Below are 15,964 nucleotides of genomic sequence, written 5' to 3' on the forward strand. Positions count from 1 at the left end.
GTTGCCTCAGCCCTTCCCGCTGCCGATCTGTTGGCGGCTCTCATGCCTGCGTTTGGTTTCCTCCTCTGCCCTCAGCCTCTGAGCGGGAGTCTGCTTGTTGCCCTTGTGCGGAGCCGCTGTGGTGCGAGGTCTAGCTGCTGGGTGGCTGGCTGGCTCAGGACCTGACCACTAGAGATGGTTGGGTTTTTTCCTCAGATGCATCCATATAGGTTTATTAGGTTGACTTTCACTTGCCTTTACTCTCGCTGCCTTCAGGTCTTACTAGAATTCTTCAGAGTCAGCACTTTCTATTCCACATGTCCCAACATTACTGACAAACTTTGTCACTTCACTGTTATATTCGTTTTTCTATTTGTTTGGTTTTTTTATTTTCCCCCTTTTTTTTTCCTAAAGTTCAGTGTATTTGTAACAGTATTTGTAGCTTTACTTGTGTCTTGGACCTGAATGGACACTTTACTTTTAATTTATTTGCTTTAGTCCTTTGAGGTGTGTTTCTCCCTAGTATCTCTAGGGGCTTCTGAGTACTCAGCTCAGTATAGCTAAAAGATCCACAGCCTGTCATGAGGCCTGTACAGGTGCAGATGCCTTCTGATGGCTAATTCCTGTAGCTGTTCTGGGACCTCAGCGTTTACAGAAGTGAAATGTTCAAGCTTTCTTCGCCATATAATTCCCCGTGATTTGCCACATGTGGTGAGGACATGATCAGTGGTATATTTGGAGAGAGGAGAGTATTTCTGGGATGTGTTTATTGCGGTTGCACTCTGTTCAGAATTACTGGTGTCCTTCCTCTTTATAAACCGTGATCCTTTAGTCACATTTTGAGGGCCAATTGAAAATACCTAAATGTGCCTGTCAGAAGACACTATATCACAGCATGGATGTGATATCGTTACAGAGAAACTGTTTTTTTTAAGAGCTCGCTTGAAAGAAACGGATTTTCAACTGTAAATTTAATTCTCCATGTTTTCATGCTACTTTAAAACAGTTTAATTTCTGATGTGTCTCTGAGTCATTTGTAATCAGCATTTCAATGAGAGTGTCTTATGTGAACAGACTTCCGAGAGGTCTATCCTTGCTATCTTCTTATCTTGCAAAGATTAAGAGCGTTGCCTTCTTTTTCTGTCTACATCAATCTTAAAAGTAGTTTAAGTATTTATCATTCTGGTAAGGCTTGACACCTGTATGTCTTATATAGGTGTGGCTTATAGAAAAGCAAGTGTGTTAAGGTTACGATTTTGAATAAGCTACAAATATGTTGCAAACGTTTTTTATAGGTTTTTGCTGTTCGATCTGGTGGAGCTACAGGAGTTGTTGTAAAAGGTTTGGAGGATAGAAATCCCATTTCCTTCAGGTGAGGCACCTTCATCTTTGTTGTCTTGGGACAGAATTCTGCAATGTTGAGACTATGTGGTCCTTAGTCCTGATCTGCTGTAATTTGGGCATAAAACTTAGAAGTAGTTGTGATCATCTTTTCACTTTGTTCTTAGACATAATCTTGCAATTAGGATGGCATGCTTCACCTTCATGAATTTATAGTCTTCTGACCGTGGCTTTTTTTTTTAACATCAGTGTTTTATTTAAACACTCTATATATGTGAGACAGTGTGAGGATTCAAACTTGTGATTCCTACAGCAGCAGTGACTTATCCAAGGATGCAGTTTAGCAAGTTAAACAAAATGAAGTGAATTTAAATGTGTAGGGAGCTGTGATTTCTGAATTTCATGCCTGTGATTAAAGCATGTTTCCTACGCATACATTTATTGTATTGTGTTTCATGTTTAATCTAAATTATCTTCTTTTATATCTTCTGGTTTTTGTTGAAATGGTTTTTTGTAGAAACTACTTTGTCTTTAGAAAACTATTGTATATATGCCTCTGTTAAGAGTGGTGGCTCTTTGAATGCTGCCATCCTTTTGTAAGGAAGTTTTCTTTTACTTAAATGTTGCTTCAGTCCAGGTATGAATGTGTTTACTCTGATCTGTCAGGTATTGCGTAAGGCCTATTCTGAAAGTTGCTATTTTTATTTGACTTTTTGATTTGATTACCCTTGTAACAAATAGTGAGAGAGATGGAAATACTCAGTGAATTTCAAGAGGTCCCACAATTTTCCTGCTTGAATATCTAGCTCTCTCTGTGTCTGGACTTCAGAACATGTACTAGAACTACCTATTTCATGCCAATTGTACTGATGCTTGTTTGGTAGGAATTCATTGGGTTTTTTTAAAATGGTGTGACAACAGTCTCGCTCTCCCTTTAACATCAGAAATTCTTCTAGAGGATGAGTCCTAATAGGGAAGCAAGTAGGCTTGTGTCAATTAACAGCAGTTATGGATGTGAAGGAGCTGATTGCATGACACTGGTGAGTGCCACAGAACTCCAGATTCACTGGAACAGAACTGAGATCGCAGGTTTGAACAGTTCTGCAGTCTTCCAACTCCACATCACAGGCCAGCAGAGCTGAGCATTTGTAGTAATTCCAGGTGTTAATCCGTGTGACCTTTGCTGTGTTTCTGAAATGGATGTGCTCAGGACTTCTGAAGAGTGAACGGCCGTTATCTACCAGTCTGAATTTTGAATCTTGTACTCATCAGGCAACAATCATAAGCCGTACACAAGAACGTTTTTTTCCCCTCTCATTATCTTTTTGCGGGCTTATTACAGAGTTCCATAAGAAACTGTTTTGAGACAATTATTTCCATAATTTCTTCTTGTATAGGATGGAAGACAAAGGAGAAGTGAAGTGCATCAAATTTTCTTTGGGGAACAAGATACTGGCTGTGCAGAGAACTTTGAAGAGTGTGGTAAGAAACCTACACCCTGCAGATAGGGAATTGGGGCTGGAAATCTTCTACTTCCAGTACCAGAGTAGAAGCCTCAGAGACAAATGTTCAACAGGTCTGGTGGCTAACAACAGCTGTAGTGAAAATTCTTCCATCATCCTGAGAGGCTGAGCAGGCAGTGTTGTTGTGCTAGTACCATTATTTAAGAAAAAGTTGGGTGGGAGCCAAATTCTATAAAAAATTCTCTGGCGGGGGCAAAGAGGAATACCATGAGTCAAGTTTTTCTTCTACGTATCTCAACCGAAATAATTTGATAGACTAGTATCTGTTCTCTTGTATCTGTGTGCGTATCTTGTCTGTGCTTCATAATTGTTAATACACTTCATGGGCATTTTTGCAGGATTTTTTGAATTTTATTCCAGATAGCCCTCAGCTAGAATATACTCAGGAGTGTAAGGTAAGAAGATAAATATCCCAAGCTTATATGTTTAAGTGAAGCTCTAATGTTAGTTACACTGGTGGCCTCTACTTTACAAGAGAACGAACTAACATCAGGTATGTAAGATGTAGTTGCCATGACCTATCTGAATTGAGGTAAACGAACAGGTATTACGATAAATTACAAAAAAACTTCCTTGTCTAGTCACTTTAATTTTTTCTATGAAGAACTGGAAATGCTGTGGAGGCAACAAATGTCAAGATTTGGGAAGGAGAAGAGACAAAGTGCTGATGATACAGTAACAGTGGACAGTAATGTCAGATACGTTAATGTGAATGTTTACCCTAATTTCTCTGATGAGTTAATAGTAAACTATTACTAGCTTACATGCTGTGTTTGGTATTTTTAAAAAGCCAACCCTTCTAATTTTTTGATGATTATTTTACTAGAAAGAAGTACTATTGTAATTGTTTAGTAGTTCCAACTTTTAACTAAGATAAATTACATTTTGGGGTAGTAGAATGCTAAAATAAATTTTGAAGCACCTGATTTGCACACATCCCTTTATTCCTGTAGACTTTAAAGCGAAGCACTCTCTGTTTTGTTGTTTAGGATTATGTGTTTGAGTAAACCATTCTAGCAAAGCATTTATGGTAGCGTTCTGAGTGAAGTGGCAAATATTCCTGCTTAGATCTTAATTTCTGTACGCATTGGGAAACTGCTTTTCACATCAGGAACTGGTCAAATTGGCATTATGGTTTGAACCTGAAGAACTTGGTTGTATTTAGGGCAAGAAGAAAATTTGACTGTATTGTAAATCTTACATGCTACCAAAAATTCAGGTCATACAGTAGTATATGTTCAGATATATAGTTTTGGAAGTTTTCACAAAAGTAGCTGAGGCATGCTCGGTGTCCAGTTGGCCAAAAGTATTAACTCCAGTGACTGGGTAACTAAATTGCCCTTGGTCTCGTGTTCTGCATTTACTAATATTAGCTTATCTGAATAGTTAATTTTTCCAAGTAAAAGAGTGTTTGTTTGCTTGTTTGTTAAAAGACAAAGAATGCCAATATTCTAGGATTCTGCTGGACAAGTTCTACAGAAATCGTCTTCATCACTGATCAAGGAATTGAATTCTACCAGGTAATAAAATAACTTCTGTAGGACATAGATTTGAAAAAGAAAATTTGTGACAGTATCTTTGAATTCTTTTCTTCTAGTTTTATAACTGAGAAAGACTACAATTCTTTTTCTTCAAGAGGAATATGTTTTGGGGGCAGAGGGATTTTATCAGTAACAGGTTATCTATCTGGCTCAGCTAACAAAGACCCTGTATAAAGGAGTACTGAGTTCAGCCTTGAGAACTTCAGGTTAACAGATGCTCTCAGCTTGTTTGGAAATTAGTATTTAAATCTGATGTGACGTACCACTTAGTGCAAAACAAATGAGTATTGGGGAGGATGTGTGCGTGTTTAAAATGCAGCAAAGAACAAATAATTGATTAGATACCGATACCCTTCTGCAAACTGGCAGTTTCCTCTTATGTTGATCTCATTACCTGAGTTCCTCTGTGTTCTACATAATTACCTTTATGTCTTGTTTTTCAAGAAAGCTAATGAATAAATAGTTTTTTTCTGACATTGGTGATGAAGGATATCATAAACTTCTTCCAAAGCTGCGCACTTTCCAATAGTTTCAGTCCTGGAGCCTAAGACATAGTGTTTTACATTATTACTGTTACTAATAACTAGTGCTAAAGAAAGTAACTGAAAAAGCAATTATTTCCTATCGATTGAGGGGGGAGAAAATAAATCTGGCACCTAAAAGGATTATGAATACCAACCCTGCAGGTAAAGGAACCAAATCAAGTAAGTATGGTTTTTTTGAAGAGAAGTCATTTAAGCCCTTAAAATGAAGAGAATAAATTTATATACTGTCTTAGTCCTTAACATAAAAGATTAAGGAAGCGGGGGCTTGAAGGCAGCCAAGATATTACAGTAACTTTTCAATAAACCTTCACTAGTTGTGTCAAGCTAGGTATTTTCTCCATTATGCATTTCTTTAGGTGCAGTATGTTGGGGCCTAAGGTGTAATTGTCAGGGTTTTGATTTCCAATTCTAGCACTGTAAATGCCTTTACACTTAACTGTTTCTCACTTAATTTTCCAGTCTACTGTGTAGTGCCATGGATGCTGTTGGAATCCTGATGGTGGTATAATGCTAATTTCCTGTGTTTCCAGGTACTACCAGAGAAACGAAGTTTAAAACTTCTGAAGAATCAGAGTATTAATGTCAACTGGTACATGTATTGTCCAGAGAGCTCTGTTATTCTTCTTTCAACCACTGTCCTTGGCAATGTCCTGCAGCCATTCTATTTCAAGGTAAAGGATTACCTTCCAACCTTTTCATTTTGTGTGCTTCCTTTTTTCAGGCTGCTTCTCCAGTTAAATATTCTGTTGTTTTTCCTGGATTTCTCTAAAGACATGCATGTGTTCACATCCTTCTATGACAGTAAGCAAAAGACAAAGCAAAAATCTGTAAGGTATTCCTAGGTGATGGCTTAAAATTAAACAATTTGTTCTTTCTTACATTCTTGTTGGAAAGAGAAGTGTCCAGCTGATGTTGGACAGTTGACCTTGAAAAAGGGAAAAAAAAAAATTAGTGATCCAGTATTTGACAACTTAAAAGATATTTAAGAGATCATTTTTTCACCTCAATAAGTGTATATTCTTTACTTTTAACATGGGTATTTGCATTCTGTAGTATGATAATAAAGAAAAAAAAGGGCCTTTCACTTGTGATTATAATTTCCATCTTCCAAATGTGAGTGGATGATTTGAAAAGAAAGGAAAAAGGTAGCACTTAAGAAACAACTATTGTCCCAAGTGTGAGGGGTTTTGTTTACAGTATTTATTTATCTTGGTGTTCTTCCCTGTAGACAACACTTCAGATTACTGGGAACATATTTTGCTTTTTGTCTTGGAAAAAGTGGGTAATGAAAACTAGAATCTGTTTTAAATTAATCATGCGGAAAGATGATGTAGAAATGAGGAAGAGAGCTACAGCATTTGTCTTGCTTCTGTCAAGGGATTAGGAAGACTTCTGTGGCAGTCTAAGGGAAGAGATTAAAAAGAAGCTTATTCAAATGGTTTTTCTGGTTTGTGTTGATCTTGTGTAGGGTCTGTACTTGGATCCTGAAATGATGTTCTCAGAGGTGGCTGGGTGGACCTTACTAGCCTCTAACAGCTTTCTTTTTAATGACTTAGGTCATGTTTCCCTCTCCTTAACATTTTGTGTCAAGTTGCCGCCTGAAGCTAAATAATTTTTTATTTTGTCTTCAGAAGGTATCTATAAAGATTTCCTGAGAACTGTACTGCACTGAAATAGTCTTTGAAAGTAGAGCTTTGTCAAAGGAGATGTTTCTGCAGTGTTCACACTTCTCACTCAAGAATGCATTAATGAGGATGGGAAGTGAATTTCAGTAGAAGCTTTGAAAACTGAAAACTTGATTAAATTTAAATTCCATAGGAGAAGCAGAAGAGGAGAGAGGAGCATGGATGTGCTCTGAGTATAAGGCAGATTCTGGAATTAGCAGGAACAAAAGGAGACTCTTGACTGGTAGGAGGCACTGATATTTTCCCTTTCCCAGTAAGCAGCTATTTTAAGAGCTGGAGCATATACTTTGCTGGGAGAAAGAAAGGAAGTTAAGAGACCAGCTTTTTTGAGATCTCCAGGCAAATCGTAAATAGGATTTGCATACAGTTTTCTCTTGACATAAAGTGGAAATGTTCTTCTAGCTGAAACGGCTGTTATAAAATCAAGATGATAAAGCTGCTAAAATTATAATAGCAGAAGGATGTGTTTAGAATCACACATTCTTTTAATTTTCTTAGGGAAAAGTGTCAAAACCTTTCTTCTTTATGGCTGCGGCTATTCTTCACCTCATGGAGGTGCTGTTGGTCCAGCATTTGGTTCAAGGCTGCTTGAGACCTTTCTGTTTCATGTCTTCAACTTTTTTTTTTCTTTCTGTTTAACAGAGTGGAACAATGTCAAAACTATCAAAATTTGAAATTGAGTTACCTGCAGCACCCAAGTCCTCCAAGCTCAGCCTTTCTGAGAGAGATATTGCTATGGCTACAATGTATGTGTCTTAACTAATCCAGCCTTTCTAGGAAAAGTATGACAGTTAGGCGATGCTGAGAGAAGGCAACAATGTTAACATGGCTGAACTTGTTTCTTGTTTTAGCAGTACTACTGCTTTAAAGTGCTTCAGTCACTGCCTTAAACAGAGCAGCTAAACAACTGTGTTGCGGCAAGGTGGGGAGGGGAAGCCTTATATATAATTGTTCTTGATTAGTACAGAAATGTTGAGAATATTTTATTTTGAACTGGTATGTTGATAGAGTTGTTCATAGATAGATACCTAATTTGCATGAGTATGGGTTGTGCACTATGATTTATCAAGTGCTGGTTTAGTCTTTTAATTAATTGATTACCTCACTTCTTTTAGGATAAAATGTATGGCCCTAACAGGTGGGTAGAGGTCCTATTTGAAACTAATGCTTTGATCTTGTTGCCTTTTTAGATATGGGCAGCTTTATGTTCTCTATTTGAGACATCACTCAAGGACTTCCAATAGTACAGGAGCAGAAGTAGTCCTCTATCACTTACCCAGGTAAGAGCAGAATGAAGAACTTTAGTGGCCATTTGCCTGTGTGTAAGAGGCTTCAGCTTTCCCAGTTTAAAGAGCCTTACCCACCAGCTGTCATCTGTTTCCACAGAGAGGGCTCCTGTAAGAAGACACATATTTTAAAGCTGAACACAACTGGAAAGTTTGCACTAAATGTTGTGGATAACTTGGTGGTGGTACATCATCAGGATACTGAGGTGTGATGTATTTTTATTACATTGTGCTTTACCTTAGAAAAGGGCAGATTTTAATAACAGTGCCTGTTAGCTCTAGAAAATATTTTTGCATGTGCTTAGTTTTGCTGAAAGTCAGAGTATTTGCAGGAGCAAAACCATAAGGGTATAAGAGATTCAGAGTTGCCCTTTTACCTTGTTGGGCTAACATTTAATCAGGGCTGTGGATAATGCCTGTTTTTTCATGCTTTTTTTTTTTTTTTCCTTCTTGTTGGGTTTCCTGTGGTGGTCTGCTGCTGCACTATAGGCTTTTAAGGCATTACATGAAGAGGTAGAGTTAAATTGGATACTGAATCCTGGGAACTTCTTGTATTACAGACACTTGAATATGTTTCTATGACAGACTTATGCTCCTTTAGTTTGAAGGCCTGGATCTGCAAAAACTTCTATGAAAACAAATGATTTTGTGCATATGGTATGCATAGGCAAGACTTGCTTGTCTGTAATCTCAGTAGCAAGGTTTGAGCAGTGTTAAAGCTAAAGTGATTCTTTGTTCCTAATTTGTGGAAAGGCTTTGGCTTCTTGTATTATCTTCTCCTGGGCAGCTTCAGGAGCTGGGGCACATTATCTCATTAGATTATGTTAATTCTACACATTTTTAACCCAGAGTACTTATTTTCCACCATTTTGGTCAAGCTATAAATGTGGCTATATAAACAGAGAAAACAAAACCAGACTGAATAGGGTAGAAACCAATAACTGAAGTCATGTTGCATTAGCACTCAAAGTGAAGCTAATTTCCACTGTGCAAGGCTGTGAATGTGGTCCATTCTGTGGAGAGGTGTTAGTCATCCAAGTTGGGCAAGACTGAATGGTAGGAGGATATTGTAGGAAGATGCAGAATTTTCCTCAGTTTCCAGCATCCATAACACTATAGTGAATTTGACATTAATCTCTTAGGGGTATATAAGACAGGCCAAGAGAGAATTTTTACCAGGGCCTGTTAGTGACAGTTCAAGGGGAACCAGTTTTAAAGTGAAAGATAGTAGATTTAGATTGGCTACAGGAAAGAAATTTTTTACAGTGAGAGTGGTGAGACCTGGGACAGCGTGCCCAAGGAAGTTGTGGATACAGCATCCCCTAAGTGTTCAAGGCCAGGCTGGATGGGACTTGGAGCAACCTGATCTACTGGAAGATGTTGCTGCCCACAGCATACCCCTTCCAACCCAAACCATTCTGTGATTCTAATGGAGAACAAAAGAAGGAAATGTGAAAAGGAGCCTGAACGAGTGTAAAGGGGTGTTAAACCAAACTTGTGAATACCAATTTCCTGTCTCAACTGCAGACTTCAGTTATATTTGACATCAAGCTAAAAGGAGAATTTGATGGGTCTACAACCATCCACCAGTTTGTACTTCCACCTCGATCGATACAACCCTATCAAATACCTGTAGCAGGTAAAACCACTAAAATACCCCAACACTATTATTATCTAAATGTAACAGCTGGCATACAAAAGCACTTCAGTTTAAGATGCTGGTTACTAACATGTTTAGAAGGTGAGGGAGGAAAGAAGAAATTGTGCACGCTATAGAAAAGTAGGAGTTGCTGTGTAAGGTGCATGTTCCCCATAGTACTTCAAAGTGTGAAAACAGGGTGCGTGTGTTGTGTGTTTTGCTACAGCTGTAATAGCTTGGGCATGCTTAAAAGCACAGCATGGTTCTCTAGCTTAAGTCATGACTTTATGTGACTCAGGAATTTAAAGAGGCTGAAAGACAATCCAACATTTAGGACCAGTTTAGAAACAATACTAAGATCAATGCTACAACTTCAACACTTAAATTGTTCTTCTTGGATTATCTTTCTATCCTCCTGTCCTAGCAGTGTTACTCTCAAACTGGAAGTATTAAGAGGAACTGAGCATAGTTCCACTAACATAGGGCAAAGCAGTACAGTTCTCTGTGCAGGACTGACTGCACTTTAAGAGCTCTTTTAACATCTGAATGTTGAAGTCACTAATAGCAAGGATGACAGATAAGTCTGTGGGTGGAGGTTCATTTTATACAAAGGTTAAGCTCAGAAAGTACAAACCCATCTTGCTGTTTAAGGAACTAAAGGGATTACATATAAATACAGCAAACAAAGTGTGTATTTAGAATTCTAGTACTAGACATTAAATACTTCTGCATGTGTGATTCCACTTGGCTGAAAAACAAAACAATCATGTTTTGAAGAATGTTTGCCTTCCCACAGCATCAGATTTTCTCTGTAGAGAAAATATACCTACGCAAGTGGGTATATGTCTTTTTTTACCTGAGTGCTGTAGGACTTCTAGACATGTTGCCTTTTCAGTGTAAGCTTGTAGTTTATATTTTTTTAGTGTAGGAGAGGTGCCAAACTATTCTTCACTTGATGTAAATTTTTCTGCAGGTCCAGCCTCTGTGACAAGTCAGTCTCCTGTTTCATGTAAACTCTGTATCCTTTAAATACTCTACAAGTGCTAGAGGCTTTCTGAAGCCTCATTCTATGTACTGAGCATGGCAGCAGCCAGCATTGGATACCTGACCCCTTAAGCTCAGCTGTAGCTGATAACATGCATATTAACTTCCAGACCAAGTAGTTGTAAGAGACTGTAATGCTGTCAGAATTGTAAATATGAACATGCATTATAATACTGTACCACATTTCTTGGTCATGAGAGTTGCATGTATGAAATTACCAAATAGATACACCATGAAATTGAAGATATAGTTTGAAGAATGTGGTTCAAGACCTTAAGAAAAGGTGACAGTAAATAAAAGTATGGTAATGAGATCTGCTTCAGTCCAGTAACATGAATTCAGTAGGAACAGCTTAGAATGAGTGTTCACATGGATGTTAGAACTTTAACATTTAGATTCTTCTTCCTGGATTGTCTTTCAACCTGATATTATCATCAGTGCAAGTGAAGGTGAGTGGCAAGCTGTCCAAGTGTACTATGTGTCAGAGGGTGGCTAGTTGATACTAGAGTTATTAACTACAGTTTATAAAAAGTCAGTCTAGAGGTGTTCTCATTTAAAGGGGGAGGAAGTTGGATGGCTCTACTGTACAAGGCAATTCACTTTGTTTTACTCCTTCAAATCAAGGTTACCTCTGGAGTCTTCAAGTGAAACTTGAACCTGTAGTTAACCTCTTGCTAGATAAAGGAAAACTAATGGACTTCCTTCTGCAAAGGAGAGAATGCAAAATTGTTATTCTATCTGTATGCTCTCAAAGTAAGTTCACATGCTTTTTCTCTTGTATATTTATTAAGCAGGATCATATGTTCAAGTTAGCAGGGCTGTTCCTCAATTTGAGATCGCCTTTAAAGATAGCTTGATCCTGTAAGATGATGTTTGCCTAGACTACCTTCAGTCATCATTCTAAAGACATTATTTAACAGCACGAAAGAATAACTCCCCCCCCATTTAGTTAAAATACATCTGACATGACTGAAAGCATTTCTTTTAAAGTTTAGAATCAAATTTAGAGTAGAGGTTACCTTTTGAAAAAGCCAACATTAAGGCCCCTGGATATTTCTCCTCATTGTTTTTTTTTTTATCTTTTCAGTGCTTAGTGAGCCAGAAAGGGGATCACTGTCTGTGATTGCAACTGTTTTTGACAAACTGAATCATGAATATAAGAAGTACTTGGAAGCTGAGCAAAGCTATACTATGGTAAACCACGTCAGCTAAAACAGCTTACTCTTTCCTACTTAGGAAATTGAGGCCTGCCCAAAGGTCCCAGCAGAATGTCTGCTGTGCAAGGGGCACTGAGACCCCCACTTAGCACTGTTGTAGCAGATGCTGCATAGCTCATCTCCAGCATGACAAGTAACAAGTACTCCAGTGCTTGAAAGCAGAGAGAGGGTAAAAGCTTAAAGAGCAGTTTGGAATCTAACTATCAAAATAGTTTCCAAACCACTGACTTCATGGCATACTATACCACTGCACAACATATGCAGCCCTGACCTATTTCAGAATTACTTTCTGTTCAAATACCAAGTTCAAGCACTAACTCATTCATAGGTGACTCCAAAAGTAATGCCTCTTGGTTTTTTTCATGGAAACTACAAAGAGCACAGTAACACTAGTTGACAGAGCAAATTCTCACCTACAAAACACTATTTTTTCAACACAGTTCCCACCATGGGCTGTGAATTTTTCCCAGCAGTGAAAAAGAGCATGTTGCGCTTGTTTGAAAAAAGAAAAAAAAGACAACCTGCTCCAGCAGAGGGGACCCACCATCGCTGTTGCCACTGCTGAAATGTGCCACCCACCACCTCACTGTGCTGACGCCCACTGGCTGGTCTCCATAAACATTCAGCAAGTGTCAGTGGGGGCAATTTTTTTCCACACGGAGGAATTAAATCACATGCCTTCAATTCACGCACACTCCTCTGTCAGACGCCACGTTGTCAGACTGCATTCAGCAAGTGTCAGTGGGTGCAATTTTTTTCCACACGGAGGAATTAAATCACATGCCTTCAATTCACGCACACTCCTCTGTCAGACGCCACGTTGTCAGACTGCCCCTCTGCTGCCATCTGTCACACGGCAACAAGATTTAATGGGATATTGGTGGGAATGTTCAGCCTCTACTGCCAGACCACCTACATCCACCTCTGACATCATGGGCCACTATCATAAAATAGGAGGCATTACTTTTGGAGCAGCCCTTGTAGTACAGCCACATACCAAAAAATCCTTCCAAAGTTGGGGGCCTCTGTCAATATAGTAAGTTGGATTCATTTCCTGGCTTTGAGATGTAATAGCACCTAAATCAATATACTTAAAATTGCTTTTAGAAGTTTAATATGAAAGCCCACCTTGAACAGCATCCAGTATAACATGGCCACAGGTTGAATTTGATCAGTAGCAAAAAAATGTTTATAATTATGTTCCCAGTAGAAAAGTGTCTGTACAGATGAGACTGACTAAAACTGTACTACACCCCTACAGTTTTCTTTTAAAAAGGCTTTCTCCTTGCAGGTGGTAGAAGCAGGCCTGAGTAGAAATAATCCACTCCTGAAGCGTCCAGTCCGCACTCAAGCAGTTATTGACCAGTCTGACATGTACACACATGTGTTATCTGTATTTACAGAGAAGAAGGTAAGTTAACTGTAAGTGCTAGCTTGGCAGTGGCCTCAGCAGCAAACTTACACAGGCTGCTTAGCCTGCAGAAGGCTTTACTGTTAGGATTAGGGTAGTTTGATGCCCATTCTTACAGGGTTGTCATTAACAGGGGAAGCTATGCAAGTTCTACCTAACGCTTTTCTCTTGTCCAGGAAGCGCCTCACAAGTTCACAATAGCGGTCTTGATGGAATACATTCGCTCTCTTAACCAGTTCCAGATTGCAGTTCAGGTAAAGTACTTTTATGCCAAGTATATCACCTCATGCTGTGGAAGAGTTTCAGGCCAGTCTTGGTCACATGTCTAAGTCCTGTACAATACTACCTTCTAGATTGTGAGAACTGGTACTGAGACATACCTTTGATGGTCTTCTTCCTGCATTCACAGCACTACTTGTATGAGCTGGTCATCAAAACCCTTGTTCAACATAACTTGTTCTACATGCTCCATCAGTTTCTGCAGTACCATGTTCTCAGTGACTCAAAGCCTTTGGTATGTAAGACAATTTGCTTCAAGAAGCTAGTGATGGAGGTGAGAAGTCTTCATAATTGAGGTTATTTTTACTTTTGCCCTAGGCTTGTCTGCTACTGTCCCTGGAAAGCATTTACCCTCCTGCACATCAGCTCTCCCTGGACATGTTAAAAGTAAGCATTTCAGACTATGGTAACTATGTCACATGTGGGTCAGACTTGTCAGACAGCTTACCTGACTAAGCTTGAAGTGACTAGCTAGCATGTCAGTTGTTTGAAGCATAGTCTTACTGCTGTGATTGACTTCACAGAGACTTTCCACAGCAAATGATGAAATCGTGGAAGTTCTGTTGTCCAAACACCAAGTTTTGGCTGCCTTGAGATTCATCAGGGGTATTGGAGGACACGATAGCATTTCAGCCCGCAAATTCCTTGATGCAGCAAAACAAGCAGAAGACGACATGCTTTTCTATACTATATTCAGATTCTTTGAACAAAGAAATCAGCGGTTACGGGGAAACCCTAGTTTCACACCAGGTAAGCAATAAGCAGTTACCCCAAGATACTCAGTTGTGTGAACAGAACTCAGACTTGTTTCACTCCTACTCCAGCCAAGTCTGCATTATAAGATGAAACTCTTGGGGTATTTTAGGTTTCCCTTCAAGCATAGTTCCAAAGTTAACTTACACCTTTGTATATTGCACTTAGGCATAGAGAGACTGAGCCAACCCAGAACTTGCAGATTAAGGTACTATTTGGTTGGCAGTTGCCTGCACTGCTTAGTTTAGCAAAGCCATTGTCTGCCATTAGTGCTTTCTCCTGAAGCCAGAAACTGGGTCAAAAAAACCCACCACCCCACAGTTGCCTGGTTCATACTTTAGTTCCTCTCACTTTAAAAACCAAGCTCAACCTCTTGCACCAGCACCACATTCAGAATCACCAGACAGGCTTGTAGGCACAGAATCCCTCTCCAACACTTTGTATCTTTATAGTAAAGAACTCTTTTGACTATGATTTTGCTGGTTAGGCAGAGAAATTAGATCATACATCTGCTTCACCACAAGAATACTGGTCACAGGACTGGAGATACTTCAGTAGCCCACTGCTTTAAATTGTTAAATTCCTTTACTCAAAGCCATTAAAAGATAATAACTAGTTCTTAAAGTGAGCTAAGTGAAACTATACAATCTTGCTTCTCAGTTCCTTCTCAGAGTTTCAAAATTAACATTGACTTTTACTCTGCACACCCCTCCCCCCCAGGTGAGCACTGTGAAGAACACGTCACCTTCTTCAAACAAGTTTTTGGAGAACAAGCTCTTATGAAGCCCACAACGTTCTGAAAGACTCTTCCACTGAAATGTATAAACTTAATTTATTGCATTTAAGTAGATTTTTGAACTACAAAATTGCTATTTTATAATAAAGTATATACAAGACATTTTGGCAAATTGTACTAAAAATATTACAACTTGTGATGGCTTCCCCTAAAAATAGAGACAAAAATTGCATTGACCTGCATTTAAAATTAGTGTCAGTGGTTTAGCAGTCCATTCTCATACATGTTCATTGACAAAAAAGCTATTCAACTTGTAATGCAGCTGGTTTACATTTTTAGAAGATGCAACCTCTTGAAAACAGAAGTGTTTTAGTAATCGTGTTAACACATCTACTTTTAGTAATATTGTTACATGAGCCTCACATGGCATTTCCTGAGTTTAAAGCTATGTCCAAAGCTGCAGCTGGTATCTTCTGGTTGAATCTGTGTAGGAGTCAAGTCAGTGGTGGTTAGAGTGCGATAGTCACAGAACATTGCCACACTTCAGTTCTTCAGAAGGACTAAGTCACAGTTCATGGAGTCCACTGAACACTTAGAAACTAGAAGTAGAGGAGTTTCTCCCGTTCTGTACCTCTGGTCCTCTCTTGTGCAGCATGAATTTTAGCTTTATTTATTGATGGGCCTGCATGGACAAAACAGAGTTATTCCAAAGTTTCAACACTTCAGCAGATCAGTCAGTCATCCAGAAACATGCGTGATCTTAATTGTCTAGGTCCAGCTTCACATTGATGAGACTTCAGAAACCTGCTTCTGCACAGCTGTCCATAGATGTCAGCAGCAGCAAGGGGAGCAGGTGAATCCCCAGTCTTCACCCCCGTAAAGGCTCAGATAAAGTCTACTTTTAAGTAGACCGTTGGCATGAATTTCCAAATTCAAGTGTCTGGACCATCACTGCAAAGTGACATTGCTTCTGCAAATGCAGGAA

The 15,964-nt window shown here is 39.0% G+C and overlaps 2 protein-coding genes across 2 annotated transcripts in view; one reads left to right on the forward strand and one right to left on the reverse strand.

Moving 5' to 3' along the window:
* Positions 1-1,274: 1,274 nt before the first annotated feature.
* LOC104489607 (chromosome unknown open reading frame, human C18orf8) lies at positions 1,275-15,221 on the forward strand (the record flags this gene model as incomplete). Its single annotated transcript, XM_010131783.1, has 19 exons — positions 1,275-1,351; positions 2,718-2,802; positions 3,182-3,238; positions 4,277-4,363; positions 5,460-5,600; positions 7,257-7,360; positions 7,805-7,894; positions 8,001-8,106; positions 9,428-9,539; positions 10,513-10,557; positions 10,979-11,032; positions 11,208-11,336; positions 11,671-11,777; positions 13,092-13,211; positions 13,388-13,465; positions 13,621-13,725; positions 13,809-13,877; positions 14,015-14,240; positions 14,964-15,221. Coding segments are annotated over 19 exons (1,872 nt in total), but the record flags the coding sequence as incomplete, so codon positions are not given.
* NPC1 (Niemann-Pick disease, type C1) overlaps positions 15,042-15,964 on the reverse strand; it is a gene marked incomplete at its 5' end in the record, with an annotated part of 26,896 nt that continues 25,973 nt past the window's right edge. The window contains one exon of the mRNA XM_010131784.1: positions 15,042-15,661. Coding sequence (XP_010130086.1) covers positions 15,579-15,661 — 83 coding nt within the window. The remainder of the gene's footprint in view (positions 15,662-15,964) is intronic.

This window comes from Buceros rhinoceros, unplaced genomic scaffold (genome assembly GCF_000710305.1).
Source record: "Buceros rhinoceros silvestris isolate BGI_N320 unplaced genomic scaffold, ASM71030v1 scaffold32912, whole genome shotgun sequence".
NCBI classification, from domain to species: Eukaryota; Metazoa; Chordata; class Aves; order Bucerotiformes; family Bucerotidae; genus Buceros; species Buceros rhinoceros.